The 20,179-nt window shown below is 39.4% G+C and overlaps 1 protein-coding gene across 3 annotated transcripts in view; it reads right to left on the bottom strand.

The window, feature by feature from the left end:
- LOC106087471 (rap guanine nucleotide exchange factor 4) overlaps nucleotides 1-20,179 on the bottom strand; it is a 528,050-nt gene that overhangs the window by 71,408 nt on the left and 436,463 nt on the right. For all 3 annotated transcript variants that reach the window (XM_059370594.1, XM_059370595.1, XM_013252522.2), the window contains 3 exons: nucleotides 12,342-12,483; nucleotides 10,706-10,892; nucleotides 3,320-3,465 (listed from right to left, as the gene is read on the bottom strand). In XM_059370594.1, coding sequence (XP_059226577.1) covers nucleotides 3,320-3,465; nucleotides 10,706-10,892; nucleotides 12,342-12,483 — 475 coding nt within the window. The remainder of the gene's footprint in view (nucleotides 1-3,319; nucleotides 3,466-10,705; nucleotides 10,893-12,341; nucleotides 12,484-20,179) is intronic.

Below are 20,179 nucleotides of genomic sequence, written 5' to 3'. Positions count from 1 at the left end.
GACCTTAACGTCCTGGTTGTTATTGTCCTGATAACCAGTTTACTGATATTCTAACTTGATGTCCTCGAGTTAACAGCACACCACCTCACGCATTCCATGATCGCCCGATTCTCCGCCTGCAGGGCCGTATTATGGTAAGGCAGTCGAAAATAGATCTCAGTCTCAGTGGGTTCTCAATGTAGTCCACCAGGCCCATAAAGTCCTCTAGCTTTGATCCGTCCGTGTGGTATGAACTTCCAGATGGCAATACCAGAGTTTCATCAATCCAAGACTATGCCACTGGCAGTAGTGTCCCCGCACTGCCTGATGATTTCATAACAGGATCTTTCCTTATCCTAGTCTTCTCAATATTGAGAAAGTCGGTGATGGTCACGTAGTCGACCCCTTCTTCGTTAGGCAGTATTGAGTCTCTTGTCACAGCACTGCCAAATGTAAATTTTGGCCATGAGCATTTCACTAAGGAACAGGGGCAAACTACTCATATATCAATGTGTGCAGTCCGATTCAAGTATCAGCTCAATGATAATGGTAATAGCCGAGTCTAAGCGGTGTGTCGCACAGCGATACTTCTTTGGGGAGAAGCTTTTTTATATGGCAGCCATATCATTTTTTAAGTGGCATAATTCCTCACAAATGCCGCCCGCATTAGAAAGGCATAACCAACATTTTTCTACCCAGGATGGGGGTATACTAATCTAGTCAATCCGTTTGTAACACCTCGAAATATTGATCTAGGACCCCAAAAAGTATATATATTCTTGATCGTCTCGAAATTCTGATTCGAACTAGCCATGTCCGTCCGTTTGTCGAAATCACGATAGCGGTCGAACGCGTCTGGTTTGGAAGGAAACATATGCTTTATAATTTTTTGATATCGGGAGGGGGGCGGACCCTCCCCCTTACCCCAAAGTACTACCCAAAAGTAAAAGTGGACCGATCGGGACAATATGGAATGCAAATGAAAGGTATTCAAGAGTAGAGTGCGAAGTACCTGGGGAGCCGCAAAACCCAGCCCCAAAACAACTTAAAATAGGTTTATTTGACGATCATCACAATATGGAACTCAACTGAAAGGTTTTCGGGAGTAGATTACGAATATGGTCAGAAAGAAGAAATAGGCGGACCCTCCCCCGTTACCCAAAAACACCACCCAAAATCAAAAGTAGACCGATCGGGTCAATATGAGTATCAAATGAAAGGTATTGGAAAATAGAATACGAATATGGTATTAAAATTTGGGTCTATGTACCCATCGGGCCGCCCCAACCACAAAATTACCCCAAACAGACATATTGGACGTTCATGTCAATATGGGCCTCAAATGAAAGGTATTCGGGAGTAGATTACGAATCTGCCATACAAAATCAGATCGAAGTATAGGGGGTTACCCTACCCCCCAAAAACCTCTTAAATGGGTATATGACCCATCATGACTATATGAGACTACACACATTAAGGGCGAAGTGTCTCCACCCTAAAAAGATATTAGAGAGTTAAATAAGGCGCAGCGGAGCGGGTCCTGTCCAGCTAGTACTTTATATAGATGTAGGTCGTTGGGGATTGCAAGTGGCCCATATCGGTTTAGATTTACAAGCCGTAGTTTTTGGCTGGAATTTTGCGTATGGTGTTCTGTTATAACTTCTAACAGCTGTGCCAAATACGGTCCAAATCGGTCTACAACTTGATATAGCTCCCATATAAACCGATCTCCCAATGTGACTTCTTAATTTTTGTTCAATTTGGCTGAAATGTTGCATGTGGTGTTCTGTTGAAGGACATAATCTTATTCTACATACCAAACTTCTGCCAAATCAGCATAAATTAAAGCTTCTGGTTTATATGGGAGCTATATCAGGTTATAGACAGATTTGGACCGTAAATGGCACAGTTGTTGGAAGTCCTTGAAGATCCTTGAAGGGACAACAACTGTGCCATTTACGGTCCAAATCTGTCTGTAACCTGATATAAACCGGTTTCTCGATCAGCCTTGTTCGGTTCCCAGAAGCTTTAATTTTTGCTGATTTGGCAGAAGTTTGGTATGTAGAATAAGATTATGCCCTTCAACTAAATTTATTTTGTATACATTTTTAGTAGTGTCCATAGTGGTTGGTTCCCAAGATTCAGCCTGGCCGAACTTAGCACGCTTTTACTTGTTTATTATGCTCTCCTTTCGATGTGTGTAGGATTGTATTCTTTTGTAACACATTCTTGATCGCCATGCCAGTTTAAGGCGATCTAGCTATGTCCGTCCGTCTGGCTGTCTTTTCCACAGACACCGTCTGGCTGTCTTTGGAAAGCACGCTAACTTACGAAGGATTAAAACTAGGCGCTTGAGTTTTTGCACAAATACTTCTTATTAGCGCCTATGATGCTGAACGCCTGGGTTCGAATCCTGGCGGGACCATCAGAAAAAATTTTCAGCGGTGGGTTTCCCCTCCTAATGCTGGCAACATTTGTGAGGTACTATGTCATGTAAAACTTCTCTCCAAAAAGGTGTCGCGCTGCGGCACGCCGTTCGGACTCGGCTATAAAAAGGAGGCCCCTTATGATTGAGCTTAAACATGAATCGGACTGCACTCAATGATATGTGAGAAGTCCCTGTTCCTTAGTGGAATGTTCATGGGCAAAATTTTTAAATTTTACTTCTTATTAGCGTAGGTCGGCTGTGATTGCCAATGTGCCACATAGGTCCATATTAGATAAAGCTCCCATATAAACCAATCTCCCAATTATACTTCTTGAGCCTTTTGAGGGCGTATTTATTATCCGATTTGGCTGAAATTTTGCAGTGACTTTTTCTATGACTTCAAACATACGTGCCAAATATGGTCTGAATCGGTTCATAACCTGATATTGCCCATATAAACCGATCCGCCGATTTTACTTGTTGAGCCACAGCACCTCTATTACGATTTGGTTGAAATTTTGAACAATGGCATCTTCTATGGTCTCCAATCTCCAAGTCAAATATGGTCCAAATTGGTTCATAACCTGATACAGCTTCAATAGCATAGCAATTCTTATCCATTATCCTTTGTTTGCCTATAAGGCGATACCGAGCAAAGAACGTGACAAATGCGATTCATGGTGGAGGGTATAAAAGACCTGGCCCGGCCGAACTTAGCTCGGGTTTACTTGTTGTTGTTTAATAACCAGTAATAGTTTTAAATACCTTTCTTTCGGAATTTATTACTACTGGATTTTAATATTTTTTCTTGCTACGTATTGAAGTTTAATGTTTAAAAATATGTATATACCAATGAAATTGTTTTTGTATTATAAAGAAAGAATTTAAGTGTGCTTATATGAAGATACTTACATATGGTTCCTGCTTGAGCATGTGCTTCAAAAACAATAATCGATGATAATTCACGTTTAATGCTCGTCGATAAGTGCGATAATGCCGCAATGTGTAGAAGTTCCTCGAATACTAATTCCAATTCCTCGGGTGTTCGCTCATGTGAACTGTAATAAAAAGAAAACACAACAGACACACACACACACACACACACACACACACACACACACAAATGTGAATTAGTAAGGGAAGAGGATGCATTAAAATAAATCCACAGGATGAAGCACTCAAGGCTGTGGTTGTTGCTGCTCACCCCCCAAGGGGGGAGGGTAGGGTGAAGCTACAAAAAAGTATTTATAAACTCATGTTATTTATGCCTATTCCCCAGGGCGGTTGCATCATATTTCCGAAGACTGTTGGGTGATTTGGGAGGACAAAAGATGGGATAAGAAAATCCGAATATTGAAATGAATATGTACCACAAATTTCAGGGAAATTTGTCTGTACTAAATTCTTGGCTCACCAATGTCAATAATTAAAGAGTATGGTAAAGCAAATGTAGTGGTACACCATAACCAAAGATAATTTAAATTAAATTAAAAATAATTCATTAAAAAGCATGGATTTTGGAGGGTATTTTCTTCTCAAACCCTAAAGGTGAGATGGGCTTCTAAATAAGAGGCTACAGTTTGCAAATTTTGTCCATGAACATTTCATTAAGGAACAGAAGGGAGTCTCTTAGCAAATTTCAGCTAAGTGTTAGTAGCAGAGTTTGAATGGCGTGCCTCACAAATGTCGCCAGTATACTCTTTTTGCCTTTAATTGGCAATGACGGAACAGGTGTTCCAATAGCTGAAATTAGAATAGATTTTCAAGCGCTTCCACCTTCTGCCCGCCTTGTCCAATTTCTGATACTTGCAGTGGTCCTTCTATCGGATATCGGAGTTATGACCTTTTCCCTTTGGGTGTACCACCATGGTTACCTTCAAAAGACTCCTTAGTTGGAGCTTTTTCATTTATTCTGACAATAAAATTCGTTGTCAGCCAACGCAATCGTTTTGTATAGATACGTTTAGCTATGCTTACTTCCAATTTTTACTGAGGAATCTATACCATCAAGCGTCCTCCAGTGAAGTCTTATTAATTTTTTTGGGTCCCCAACCTCAGACATGGCTTGAAATACCTTTAAACGTATAGGTCTGTCGAAAGTGGCTTTGTAGATGAAAATGAGATGATAAGTGACGACCTGTCCCTCTCTGGTTTTGTCCAGGATTTGGCGCAGTGTGAATATCTGGTCTATGGTGGATTTATCGATTCTAAAGCCGTAGTGGTAGCAACAAATTATCTCATTGGCTTACAATTTCAATCTTTAAAACAGTACGCTCGATAGGAAGGAGACTTATTCCTCTGTAGTTGGCGCATACTGTCTCGTCTCCTTTCTTGTGGGAGGGGTAAAATATGCTGAGGTTTTAATCATCGCGTTTGCCATCTAGCCAGTTAGCCCAGAAGAGCTGATAAGCTTATAAGCAGCGTGACACCTCCGGTCTTAAATAGTTTAGCTGGCAATCCATCGGCACTTACTGCCTTGCTGTTTTTAAGTAAGGCCACTGCAACTTGGATCTCATTCTGACTATACAATAATTTCTACGGTATCCTCGTCGCTGCCACTATCGAATACTAGCAGTTGGGATAAATGTTCTCTACGTAGCCTAGGTTACCTAAGGTTAGGTTTATGCGGCAGTCTGCCATCGGACTCACTTAGATGTTTTTGTCCATTGTGATACCACAGGAATAGGAGAGGGTACATGCCTTCTAGTTCCTTCCGTTGAACCATCGAGATCGCTTTAAAAAGCCAAACAACTTGCGATTGTTCGTATCCGCTGAATCAGACAAGTTCTCAAAGAAATGAGAATCTAAAGTGCAACTCCTTCTGACTGCCAGTGCGGTACACACAAAGCAGATTTTTTTTTTCACGTAACCAACACGCAGGGGATGTCCCCTATATATGCAGTGTATTGCGTTGGCAATTAGGAAAGATAGGGGTTGGAGGGGGGAAACAGGGATTAGTGTTTATTGATATTCGTCTTAAATTTCTGAACGTCAATGTCGGTGGGAAAGACATTAGCCGGAAGTCGATTCCACATACGAATGGTTCGGGCAAAAAATGAATTTTCCCGGTAATACATAGTTCGGTCGACTGGCCAATCAATTACAAACGGGTGTGAGTTCTAGGCAAGTCTTGAATTCCTGGTGAACATCCTAACGTCAGGGATAAGAAGACGAATATCCCTGGAACACACGCCATGAAAATAACGAAAGAGCAATACAACGATTCCCACATTCCAACGATGTTCAAGAAAATCAATAGAGTTGGACACCCTACTCTCCCCAACCAACACCATCGCTCTCCGTTGAATACGGTCAAGTAGCTTCAAGGATGATTTTGTAGCTTCTGCTTATATGAGAGTTATATTCCATCCTCGGCCTGATATAGGTAGTATAGATATTGAGATGATCAGAAGTATTCGAAAGAAGCATTCACACTTGAATGCTTCTTTCGACACTTCGAATAAGTGTTTTGAACAACGGACACACTTTGTATCTTCATGCCCAGAACATCAAGAGCATCTGATGTTCTATAGTCTCTTCTTCCTCGATGTCCTCACAACTGTAGAAGTCGTTTCTTGTAATCTTCAGTCTGTCAGACAGAGACCTGTCATGACGGGGGCACAATGACAGCGACAGCAAAGCGGTAGACCTCTTCAAGTCTATATTAGGCCACATGATTTTGAAATGTTCACAACCCCCCTTTTGAGACATTTACTCATTCGTTGCCCTTCGGACCTGGTCCTAAAGACCTAGCTTACATCTCGCTAGAGCCCTACCCAAATATTTCAGTTCCCCTGGAAGGTGTGTGGCAGTTCCTAATCTCGCAAGGTCGTCTGATTTACAATTCCCTGGGATATCTCTGTGGCTCAATACCCAGAACAAATGAATTTTGAACTGTTTAGCTATCTCGTTGAGAGATCTGCGACAGTCGAGGGCGGTTTGTGAATTCGGAAATATGTTCCTCAGAGACTTAATGTCTGTCTTGCTGTCTGAGAAGATAGTTATGCCAATCGTCGTATGTCATTATACTCGAATCTAAGCCATTCCACCACTTCTTTAATTGCAAGCTTCCCCACTCGATACACACTACAGTCGTACTGAGTTCAGAGTACAACCAAAAGCCCACCTGGTCCTATAGGTTGCAATCATCCGTCTATGTAACTTATATTACCAGGGATATCGTAGTTCCAATCGTTTCTATCAGGAATAGTGGTAAAGTATCCACCCTACCTGTAACATCGGGCAATGTATCAAGGATAACATAGTGTCCGTATGACCAAAAAGAAAGCTCCCTTAGCCTCACAGTAGTGGTCTCAGCAATTTGCCTAGCCACATTGCTCAGAGTCATTAGATGAAGCATTAAATTCAGTGCATCGGATGGCGTAGTCCTCACTACGATTGTAACACACAAACAAGCCATTCTTTAGATCCAGCAGAGTATCAAACAGTAGGTGGGCATTTGTATCGCCGTCCACCGGACTACAACACCATATTACATTATAGCTCTGATAACAGCAGTATATACACAGTGCATGACATGCAGTTTAATCCAAATCCAATGGATTAAACTGCATGTCATGTACAGGCCCTTCTTGTCGTTTCCAAAATATTTAATTAGAAGTTAAATTTTTTGCCCAGCAAAACACTTAAGTATTTTTCGCCTTCAATAGATGGAATATTCTCTTCTGCGAAGGAGACGGGTGCCACTGTGGTTATCTTGTATCTGGTGCTGAAAAGAACGACTTCTGTCTTACATTTACTCCTAACCCACTTCGCGGTTTCCATATTCTACGACTGTATCAGTTATCAAATTCTTTACTTTGTCTCTGCAGGAGGATGTGTCTGTATCAAAGCCATCGGTTTGATGTTTAATTCTAGGGTAAAATTTCTGTACCTCATTCTGCCTCCTATACATCTCGATACGCTCACACTTACGTCTTTCCATTTTAATTTTTTTTGGGGAGTGGACGTTTCTCATATCTCTTTTCCCCCCAAAACCTCTTCTTCATCTTGCGAGTAGTAACTGATTGCAGGGTTGCTCTATATGCCGCATTCTTGGCTTCAGAAGCATCTCGACACTCTTGCTCGTACCATGGGTTTCTTGGGGGAAGCTACCGGTACCCAAGTACGAATTTCGCGGTATTTTCCATGAAATGGGCAATAGATTGCCATTGTGCCGCTATATAATCGAGAACTCGTCATTTCGTCGTCCAGCTTCCCCGCAGTGTCAGATCGTACTATTCTCGTCGGAATCTTTTCTGCAACAATGTAATGATTCTTGGAGACAGGGTGTTTCATTCTCCGTCACAACCAATCTCATGTTTTGTATCATGACAGCTATAGCGCCGTAACCTCAAAATCTCATCATCTTTCCCACATGCACATGCATATTTGCCACATGAACATTCCATTAACTTCTCACATGTCAATGAGTGTTGTCCGATTCAAGTATTAAGCTCAACGATAAGGGGCCTCCTTTTTATAGCCGAGTCCGTACGACGTGCTGGTCGCACTGCGGCCTTTTTGGGGAGAAGTTTTTACAAGGCAAAATACCTAGCATGAGGGGGAGGGGGGATAATCACCGCTGAACATTTTTTCTGATGTTCTCGCCAGGATTCGAACACAGGCGTTTCAATTCATAGACGGATATGCTATTCTCATTGATTCGGTGACCTCCAATGCTATTACTTGCCGCACTTATTTTGCATAAATGAGCTTTTAGTCCTATGTGTCCCGTTATGATAACCTCCTTCTTACTTCCTTTAAGTAGTAGCCCCGTCTTCTCACCATCCGAATCTCCCCATAGGATTTTCGTAGTCCTTTCAACCGTTTCACTGTTCCACAGTCTTACGTTTCACTGTTCCACAGTCTCGGGTCCACGCAATCCTTCAACTCGTACTGCATGGACCCGAAAGGCCTCGGTTAAGGTTAAAAGGTTAAGTTCATTGACTGCAGTCCTCTAACCTTCACTGCCAAATCGTCTACTCTTCAATTGCCCCTTACCCTGCTTTGGCCCGGCAACCAAACAATGCGCATGGTGCTACCCTTAGAGAAAGCGTTAATTTTCTTCTTACACTCCAAGACTGTTGGTGACCTTACCCCCCTGGTTGTTATTGCCCTGATAGCTTGTTTACTGTCCGTAAAGATATTCACACTAGATGCCCTCGCATTAAAACCACACCACCTCACGTATTCCGTTATTGTCTGGATCACCGACTGCAGGGCGGTATTATGGTCAGACAGTCGGAAACAGATCTCAGTCTCTGGAATCTCAATGTAGACACCCAGGCTCACTCTCTACCCTAGCTTTGATTTATTCGTGTATGAATGAACTTCCAGATGGGAATACCATTCATTCTATTCCGTCATCCAAATCAGTACCGCAGCAGTGCATGACAATCGACCTCTGGAATCGTCTCAGGTATCCTCAACTATACCGAGATGGTATGACCAGCTCGTATCCTCTATCCACCACCTCACGTATTCCGTTATTGTCTGGATCACCGACTGCAGGGCGGTATTATGGTCAGGCAGTCGGAAACAGATCTCAGTCCCTGGAATCTCAATGTAGACACCCAGGCTCACTCTCTACCCTAGCTTTGATTTATTCGTGTATGAATGAACTTCCAGATGGGAATACCATTCATTCTATTCCGTCATCCAAATCTGTACCGCAGCAGTGCATGACAATCGACCTCTGGAATCGTCTCAGGTATCCTCAACTATACCGAGATGGTATGACCAGCTCGTATCCTCTATCCATTTTCTCATTTCTTTAAGCCACAGTGGCTGTCGCACACTTAATCTGCATGTCTATGCCAAGATAACATATTCTTTGAACTTGTTGTATTATCCTTACGTTGCACTTGTTCTCCAACGGTCCATATTGGTCTTATCACACTCCTGTAGCACCAGTGGACTATTCTCGGATTCAGGCTCCATTTCGAGCTTAAGGCTCGTCAACTAAGTACCAGTATCTCTACGACTTCTTGGTACGCTCCCGAGTGTGACACTTACAATTCAGTTTCCTGTCCAAGAGCACTTCTATATGTTTGACCTTGTCAGATATCGAAAACGTGGCAAACGTTCGTCTTTCCCTTGTACAGACAGATTTCAGTCTTCTCTGGTTCAACATTGAGACCCCTGGGTCTAGCCCAGTCATATGTCATCTGAAAGACCCTTTCGCCCCTTACGCATAGCTGATTCGGATCCTTAGCTCTTATCCATAATATCGCATAGCAGACGGTTTGAAATCCCTCCTCGTTCAGCCTTCGTAGTAGGTATTTTTTTTATGGTGGTCACCTATAGAAGTGGCGACAAAATGTCCCCCTGTGGCGTTCCCTGTGCCAATTTTTCCCTAATATTTATGTCAAGGGACCAACAATTTATCCACAATGTTCTTTAGCATATGGATAAAACAGTCTCTAGGAACCCGGCCCATCTGGAACTGATTAAAGTATGGGATCAGCTTGTCGGTCCGCATATTGTTAAGATCCCCCTCGATGTCAATGTATACCGCCAATGTGTACGTCTTGGCATTGAATTATTCTTCTATTTTATGCGCAACCTCGAGCAGTCTCCTCCGGCTTTCCCATGACATAGGCATGGTGATTGTATTTGAGCAGTTCGGTTGATATTTTACTCCGTATCATGGTATCCACAATACGTTGCATGATTTTGAGTAGAAAGGACGTGAAGATCATAAGCTTGTTGGGCTTGGTTATAAATACCGCCTTGGCTATCGGGATATATATAATTCCTAGACGCGCTGTGAAAGTAGCGGCCAGCTGGGGCGCCAGATAATCGGTCTCCTTCTGTAGTAAAGTCGGAAATATTCCCTCAGATGAACCCGCTGATGATTACGGCGAGTGGGTGTTAAAATGCCCTTATAACTCGCCTTTTCATTTCGAGTGTCATAGTGTCGTTTCGAGTGTCAGTATTTAAGCTAGAGCCGGGCCACCCGGTCCCACACTGAGACTTTCCTCTTGAAACTGACACCCAAATATTGCATACTTACAGATTAACATTTAACATCATGAGATTTCTATCTTTAGAAATTGGGCCGCTCATTGAGGTACACTTAAGAAATGGCTTATCTCTTCATTTATGCAGCTTTTTAAAAAATTATAGTCATTCTGCCTTTGTTTGATTATCCCCCATCTGAGTGGCAGCATTTCATTTTACAATATGTTTAAAGACGCTAACTAAAATTTTTAAGCATTGGCTTCAGTCTGGTCTGTTTGTAGATATGTGCCTTATCTTTTTATAGTCTTTACTCGACTACTTCCAAACACTTACGTTTTGCGCAGTATCATGCGTAGCGTAGCATCTGGACCTCGCTGATAAAGATTGCTTAGGCTTTCACGTATATGCTCATTGGCTGCATTTATATCATCGGTTGAGGGTGGACCGCCAGCGGTTCCTTCTTCGTCAACACGAAATCGATAAAGAAAGCATTTATCCTTAAAAGGTTGCTCCTTGTTAACTGTAACGACAAATACAAAGGGATTAAAAATGAGAGGACCAAATACACAACAATGAAAAATGTGCAAACTAATGAAACAGGAAACGGAAGCTGACAACGAGTAAAGGAAAAAAAATACTGCTTGTTAAAAATGTATGACTTTGGCTTAGATGTATGTACACACACACACACACGCATGAGATTAAGCAAAACTCAATACTCATGCAGCAATACGAGCATATGCAACGATGTTTGTCTTTATCTGTTCCAGCTTCCTATTCCATTGCAGAAGCAACCATCCAAGTGAAATAATAAAGTCTTAAGGATTGCGAAACAAGCAAAAACCAAAAATGGTTTAATTTCCTTTCTTCTTGCTTCAAAGGATCAACCACCAATTTGGGCAATGTGGGGTAAAATTGGGATTTTTTCCATTTCCTTTGTCAATATCCCAGATTCAGTTTTTTTTTCGTTTATTGACGGAAATGACAAAACCACAATTTACCAAATCGCGGTTTTCATTCCATTGGCCACACATAAAAATAGGAAGGAAATGACAAAATTCATGAACAAGAAGTTTTTTGGTAAATTGTGTTGGGCGGGTTAGAGAGTAGATTTGAATGAATATATATTTTAACATTAAACAACAACTGCAACAACTTGGTTCGGTATACCAAGGTAATGATGAAGCTTTTACACACGATATGTGCGTTGCATATGTGGTGTCACTTTCTGTAATCATAAGTTTTTCTTTATGCACGCACTAAAATCGGCATGTATTTTTTCACAGACATATGTCTACATGTATGTTCGATGAAATGAGAGCTCTCTTAAATCGAAAGAGTTGCATACTCATTCGCAAATCCATTTTTATACCCACCACTATACGATGGGGGTATCCTAATCTAGTCATTCCATTTGTAACACCTCGAAATATTTGTCGAAGACCCTATGAAATATATATATTCTTGGTATTAAATGAAAGGTCTCTGAGAGCTGACTACGCATCTGATATAGACATTAATGACAGGGTCTTAATACTTGCTGACACATTTAACAAACTTTATAAATGCAACTGTAATTCGAGACAAAAAATCAGAATCCTGTTCCACAAAATGTGTTGTTAGTATGAAAAACCTTCAACAGCATCCCTAGAGGGTATTTTAGCAGTATCTACTGGACTATTTTTGCAGAATTTATCGAATTCACAGCCTATAGCCAATGTCTTGTTAAAGCTCTCCTTCAGAAAGTCAAAGTTTTAAGCATATGCGTATACTTACTGCTCACAACTAAATGAAATTCTCTTTGCCCTTTAAATTTTTGACAAAGTTTGGTAGATTTTTACAAGTGTATGGGTGTTCGACATACACATCCGGTGTAATCAATGTCTGTGTTCGCTGTTTGTTTAGCTTAGGGTCGTTTTACTTTGTGCGAGTATGTAGGAAATGTTTATGATAATTTCCGTTTACTTACCATGTGATAAAATTCCCTCTTCCAGTAGAGCTTGCCACATGCCAGCCGCCTGGGCTCTGGTATGAACAATGGACGATAAATTTACCAACCAATCAACGAATTCAGTGCCAGGAGCACATTTGCGAATGAGTTTCCCAGATACCTGAAATCACACAAAAAGCACAGGGAACAATAAATAAAAAATAAAAAAAAGAGAAAAGCTTCAACCTGTTTTGAGGCAAGGGAATGAAAATGAAATAATAACAAATGTAATGTCAAAGTAAAGGGTGATTTTTTTGAGGTTAGGATTTTCATGCATTAGTATTTGACAGATCACGTGGGATTTCAGACATGGTGTCAAAGAGAAAGATGCTCAGTATGCTTTGACATTTCATCATGAATAGACTTACTAACGAGCAACGCTTGCAAATCATTGAATTTTATTACCAAAATCAGTGTTCGGTTCGAAATGTGTTCAAATTTTGACAAATTTTGTTCAGCGATGAGGCTCATTTCTGGTTGAATGGCTACGTAAATAAGCAAAATTGCCGCATTTGGAGTGAAGAGCAACCAGAAGCCGTTCAAGAACTGCCCATGCATCCCGAAAAATGCACTGTTTGGTGTGGTTTGTACGCTGGTGGAATCATTGGACCGTATTTTTTCAAAGATGCTGTTGGACGCAACGTTACGGTGAATGAACACATTTCGAACCGAACACTGATTTTGATAATAAAATTCAATGATTTGCAAGCGTTGCTCGTTAGTAAGTCTATTCATGATGAAATGTCAAAGCATACTGAGCATCTTTCTCTTTGACACCATGTCTGAAATCCCACGTGATCTGTCAAATACTAATGCATGAAAATCCTAACCTCAAAAAAATCACCCTTTATAATAAAATAAATGGTTATGTAAATGGTAAGAGTCATAATTTTTTGCGTACATAAAAAGGGATGCTATGGGTTAATGAAGGGCAAAAGGAGTTAAATTCATGCTTGTCCCTTCCGTTGTTTTATAAAGCCTCTTACAGATAAAAGCTGCCTTCACTTTTACTTTAGTCTGTTAGAAAGAAGGACCAATGACCATTTTCCTTTGTAGAGAAAGCTTTAATCTCTTCCTCAGTGAGGAGTCAGGTGGCACTGGCTCTAATTAAATACTGAGTGCCAATGATACTCGAGTTGCCAAGGCGAGTTATTGGCGCCTTCAAATAACCAATGGCCAACATCAGCGTCTGTTCCCAGGTTAGGGGCGGCTGGAGGCGAGCGTCGGATCTTGGAGCAAGCGGCTCGCCACAACGAGGGAAACATGTGCCAACCCACAAAACCCATGCGGTTGGGGCGCTGGGCTAGTAACCCGCCCCCGGAAAACTATGAGAACTACTATGAGAAACAAAGGAATAGCAAAAACGGATCCCGCCCCCCAACGTTGACGACCCACGCAAACGAAAAAAGGACCATGGTTTGCCGATCTGCACCTTGAATGTCCGCACTCTTTATAGAGATGGTGCAGTATACGCGCTGGCGCATGTCTTAGAGAAGTACAAGGCAGACATAACCGCCTTACAGGAAGTGCGATGGACTGGGAATGGCGTCACTACAACACCAAACGGCTGCCATAACACGAGGCATGAATTTGGCTGTGGATTTGTGGTTAGTCGGAGACTGAAACACCTTGTCTCCAGCTTTACTCCGGTGGATGAGAGGCTAGCCACAATCCACATAAAGCCAAATTCTTCAACATTCGCCTTATTTGTGCCCATGCACCGACGCACAGTGGGCCAAATGGCAAAAAAATTGGAAATAAGTCTACAACTTTTTATCTGTTGATTTTAGCCATACAAAATGTTCTAGACATTTGTAGAGGAGGACATAGGCTTTCAGAAAAGTGCTGTTGTTGGTCCATATCTTTAATACAGGGTGAGCTACAGGGTGTGAAAGTTGACCACTTTTGACTTCTCCAAGCTTCTGGGGGCCATAACTTTTGATCTACTCAACCGATTTACATGATTTAGGACTCTAGAGAAAGAGCTTGACAAGATCTAAAAAACTTATGCATAAAGTACCATGCCATCGTGTACTGTTAAGGAGTTATGAATTGTTTAATTTTAAAATATGAAAATTTGGCCTTGGTTTTTTTCAGTGTTTTTTTAATAACTCCGTCAATTTTAAAGCTATAAACTTCATACTTCACACAAATTATGCCAGCATATGTGTGCATAAAATACAAAAGGAATCACGTGAATATCTTTAGCGGTTTAAAAATGGCATCGTTTTCAATATGAAAAATATTTTTTTTGTCAAAAAATTGCAAAATTTTTCAAAAAAGATACTCCCATTTCCTTTAAGTTTTCGCAAACTTTGGCCGTCAAAGCATTATCATTTCTTTCCATTTTCACAAAGTCGAGGTATTAAGAAAAGTTTTAAGTGCTAATTTGGCTAATTTCGATATCAAACAACACCGTTATCTTAAGACCAAAATGGCCAATTTTTTTACTAAACTTCAAAAGTTTCTCACTGGAAAAAAAGTTCCACGGGGATTTTTTCGCTTTTTTTGAACTTAAATGAAAGCTTAAAATGTTCCCAACATTTTAAGGTATGTCTCGCCATATCCTAGCCATAAATGAGATCGTAGCGATCAAAATACTGAAAAAAGTCAATTTTCAAGTAGTGCTATATTCATTGCTAAAAAACAAGTATTACGTCACATTTTATTGCAAAGATGTTAAATAAACTTTTATTTGGTAACACTTCTTCTACAAAACACAAAAAGAATCATGGAAATATCTCTATTCTATTCCATTTTATGGAACCGGCAATAAAAAAGTCAATTTTTCAAAAAAGTCGAATTTCCCAAATTTTGTTTTTGTTGTCCTAATTGCACATGACACACTATAGCCATATTTACGCAACATACCTTATCGTAAAGGAAATTTTCATACCTTTCCAACGATGTATAAAACATTTCTCAACTCGGATTCTATCTACTCTAAAATTCATTTACACTTCATTAAACTCTATATAAAAATGTCTATTTGTGAAATGGAACCTTATATGGGGCCTACACTAAAACATTGATAGATTTGCCCAGGGTTTACAATACAAATGTGTTAGAATAAAAAAAGGTCTCCTGCCAAAGTTTAAAAAAATTGGAATAAAAATATGTGTTTTAGAGCGAAAACACTTCGCATCGGCGTGCGTTTATATGTATATTAGCTACTCCCAAAATAAAAAAGCATTTTAGTTTTGTATTATTTGATTTTATTCTCTACCAAATAATCTAAGGTATCAAAATTTAAAAGCTCTTTAATTTGAATGGCATCGGAATCGTCCTTATCTATATCGTCACATATTTTTGGTAGCCATTTAGTTCTGATGCTGTATAGTACCGGATCAGACGATAACAATAAATATTGAAGTAAATCATAATTTTGGTTAAATTTGGTGCTCTTTCGGGTATTGAAAAGCCGGAACTGTTTAACATCTCTATTACGGGATTCCTGAGCTTCTTCTGTAAGTTCTCCTAACGGAAGTATGTTGTATTCCACAATTTCCTTGCCATGATGTAAGACTTTATGTACTGTCGGTGTTAAAGCTTTCCACGAATATAAATCAGATAAAATGTTTTTTGTGTCATTACTATAAGCTTCAAATTTGGTTGAATTTATCATCTTTTTGCTATTGATTACAGCCAAAATCACTTTGAATCGTCTTAGCAAGTGTTCATCAAGACCGGTTATTTTAGATGTCGATACGGGGTCCTCAAAAAACCGCCTTGCCGAGTTGCCATCATTTGTGCTTCCGTATCCGTAAAGAGGTTTATCTATTATAAGTCCCTTTTGTTTAAACTCCAACTGGATTCGATTCTTCTCTTCCTGCCTCATTTTGTGAAGATCTTGGTTGTTTCTAGCAGAGACATCGCGGTTTCCAGGGCTAGTCCGATATTTAAGGTCATACGATAAATGCAAACAATACTCCATGAATCGAATTCTACAGTGCAGGGGCGAAATACCGAAATTGAGCGCATTTTCGTTTACTAAATTTTCATCAGACTTGTCCTCGAATTGCCCATTCTTCTTGCCACAAATATTGCATCTCCAATTGGACATAACGCCAGTTAATGCGTTTGCCACCTTTCCATCGATCATAGTGAGTTGTAGTTGAAACGAAACTTTTATATTTCTTCCCAATTGGTTTATAACAATCATGGGTAATGCAGCAATTTCTTCCTTTATTTCGTTCACCAAAGATCGTGTTGTGTTCCGGTCTTCCTTTGTATACTCAAACCGAATTGGGCGACATAAATATTTTGACCCAGGTGTTCTATTTATCCATATATCTTGAAATGCATTTTCTTTCGATGATGAAGATTGGTCCTTGTACAATCTCATTCTCAATGGTACTAATGATGCCATGAAAATTGATGCGAAGTTGGTATCTATTTCTGTTTGTTGCTTATATTCGGAAAATCCAGATGATCCATCACAACCCCATTTGCTGATCAAAACCACTTCGGAATTATTACATGTGTTCAACTGTTCTTCAGTAAAATTAGAAATAATTCTAACAGCTGTATTTTCAACAAGATCAGCAAGTTTCACTCTTGCTTTTAATTCGTCCACGTATATATTTGATGGCACCATTTTCGTCCTGGTGTTGTACAATTTATGTTTTGAGGGTAAACAACCCCATCCTTTTTCACGAAGAGCCTTCCTCATTGTTGAGTATTTGTTTCTTGAGAGGCCTAGGTTCAAAATCAGGGCCAGTGCATCTTCCTCCGTGAATTCTGTAGTCGATTTTGGAGTTGGAATACTTTCTACCATTCTCTTTACCCTTTTCGGAGATGCTAATGGTAAAACATCGACAATTCGTCCAACATTTTTTGGTTGTGTTTTTAACAATGCTGTTTTGAACGTATCTTTTATTTTCAATATGAAAAATATTTTTTTTGTCAAAAAATTGCAAAATTTTTCAAAAAAGATACTCCCATTTCCTTTAAGTTTTCGCAAACTTTGGCCGTCAAAGCATTATCATTTCTTTCCATTTTCACAAAGTCGAGGTATTAAGAAAAGTTTTAAGTGCTAATTTGGCTAATTTCGATATCAAACAACACCGTTATCTTAAGACCAAAATGGCCAATTTTTTTACTAAACTTCAAAAGTTTCTCACTGGAAAAAAAGTTCCACGGGGATTTTTTCGCTTTTTTTGAACTTAAATGAAAGCTTAAAATGTTCCCAACATTTTAAGGTATGTCTCGCCATATCCTAGCCATAAATGAGATCGTAGCGATCAAAATACTGAAAAAAGTCAATTTTCAAGTAGTGCTATATTCATTGCTAAAAAACAAGTATTACGTCACATTTTATTGCAAAGATGTTAAATAAACTTTTATTTGGTAACACTTCTTCTACAAAACACAAAAAGAATCATGGAAATATCTCTATTCTATTCCATTTTATGGAACCGGCAATAAAAAAGTCAATTTTTCAAAAAAGTCGAATTTCCCAAATTTTGTTTTTGTTGTCCTAATTGCACATGACACACTATAGCCATATTTACGCAACATACCTTATCGTAAAGGAAATTTTCATACCTTTCCAACGATGTATAAAACATTTCTCAACTCGGATTCTATCTACTCTAAAATTCATTTACACTTCATTAAACTCTATATAAAAATGTCTATTTGTGAAATGGAACCTTATATGGGGCCTACACTAAAACATTGATAGATTTGCCCAGGGTTTACAATACAAATGTGTTAGAATAAAAAAAGGTCTCCTGCCAAAGTTTAAAAAAATTGGAATAAAAATATGTGTTTTAGAGCGAAAACACTTCGCATCGGCGTGCGTTTATATGTATATTAGCTACTCCCAAAATAAAAAAGCATTTTAGTTTTGTATTATTTGATTTTATTCTCTACCAAATAATCTAAGGTATCAAAATTTAAAAGCTCTTTAATTTGAATGGCATCGGGATCGTCCTTATCTATATCGTCACATATTTTTGGTAGCCATTTAGTTCTGATGCTGTATAGTACCGGATCAGACGATAACAATAAATATTGAAGTAAATCATAATTTTGGTTAAATTTGGTGCTCTTTCGGGTATTGAAAAGCCGGAACTGTTTAACATCTCTATTACGGGATTCCTGAGCTTCTTCTGTAAGTTCTCCTAACGGAAGTATGTTGTATTCCACAATTTCCTTGCCATGATGTAAGACTTTATGTACTGTCGGTGTTAAAGCTTTCCACGAATATAAATCAGATAAAATGTTTTTTGTGTCATTACTATAAGCTTCAAATTTGGTTGAATTTATCATCTTTTTGCTATTGATTACAGCCAAAATCACTTTGAATCGTCTTAGCAAGTGTTCATCAAGACCGGTTATTTTAGATGTCGATACGGGGTCCTCAAAAAACCGCCTTGCCGAGTTGCCATCATTTGTGCTTCCGTATCCGTAAAGAGGTTTATCTATTATAAGTCCCTTTTGTTTAAACTCCAACTGGATTCGATTCTTCTCTTCCTGCCTCATTTTGTGAAGATCTTGGTTGTTTCTAGCAGAGACATCGCGGTTTCCAGGGCTAGTCCGATATTTAAGGTCATACGATAAATGCAAACAATACTCCATGAATCGAATTCTACAGTGCAGGGGCGAAATACCGAAATTGAGCGCATTTTCGTTTACTAAATTTTCATCAGACTTGTCCTCGAATTGCCCATTCTTCTTGCCACAAATATTGCATCTCCAATTGGACATAACGCCAGTTAATGCGTTTGCCACCTTTCCATCGATCATAGTGAGTTGTAGTTGAAACGAAACTTTTATATTTCTTCCCAATTGGTTTATAACAATCATGGGTAATGCAGCAATTTCTTCCTTTATTTCGTTCACCAAAGATCGTGTTGTGTTCCGGTCTTCCTTTGTATACTCAAACCGAATTGGGCGACATAAATATTTTGACCCAGGTGTTCTATTTATCCATATATCTTGAAATGCATTTTCTTTCGATGATGAAGATTGGTCCTTGTACAATCTCATTCTCAATGGTACTAATGATGCCATGAAAATTGATGCGAAGTTGGTATCTATTTCTGTTTGTTGCTTATATTCGGAAAATCCAGATGATCCATCACAACCCCATTTGCTGATCAAAACCACTTCGGAATTATTACATGTGTTCAACTGTTCTTCAGTAAAATTAGAAATAATTCTAACAGCTGTATTTTCAACAAGATCAGCAAGTTTCACTCTTGCTTTTAATTCGTCCACGTATATATTTGATGGCACCATTTTCGTCCTGGTGTTGTACAATTTATGTTTTGAGGGTAAACAACCCCATCCTTTTTCACGAAGAGCCTTCCTCATTGTTGAGTATTTGTTTCTTGAGAGGCCTAGGTTCAAAATCAGGGCCAGTGCATCTTCCTCCGTGAATTCTGTAGTCGATTTTGGAGTTGGAATACTTTCTACCATTCTCTTTACCCTTTTCGGAGATGCTAATGGTAAAACATCGACAATTCGTCCAACATTTTTTGGTTGTGTTTTTAACAATGCTGTTTTGAACGTATCTTTTATTAAATTTGGCGGATGTGCCGCCAATAGTTCCTCTTGTTTTTTCTTTTTGGTTTTCTCCGTAACTTCGTCGTATGCTTTGCTAGGCCGGCCGGGAATCAGCGGTTTAATTTCAATAAGTAGATCCGATTTCAGCCACTTCTCATACATTTTGAAAAACTTGATTTTTGCGAATGAACATTCTGGCAACCTTCTCTCAAATGATTTGTAGAATTTTTCAAGTTTGTCTAAAGCGTCTTTATTTAGCCTTATTCCATATATGTGGTCCAAAGTGTAAACAAGTTCCTTAA

The sequence above is a fragment of the Stomoxys calcitrans genome, chromosome 5, assembly GCF_963082655.1.
Source record: "Stomoxys calcitrans chromosome 5, idStoCalc2.1, whole genome shotgun sequence".
NCBI classification, from domain to species: domain Eukaryota; kingdom Metazoa; phylum Arthropoda; class Insecta; order Diptera; family Muscidae; genus Stomoxys; species Stomoxys calcitrans.
This window is presented reverse-complemented; position numbering and strand designations above follow the sequence as displayed.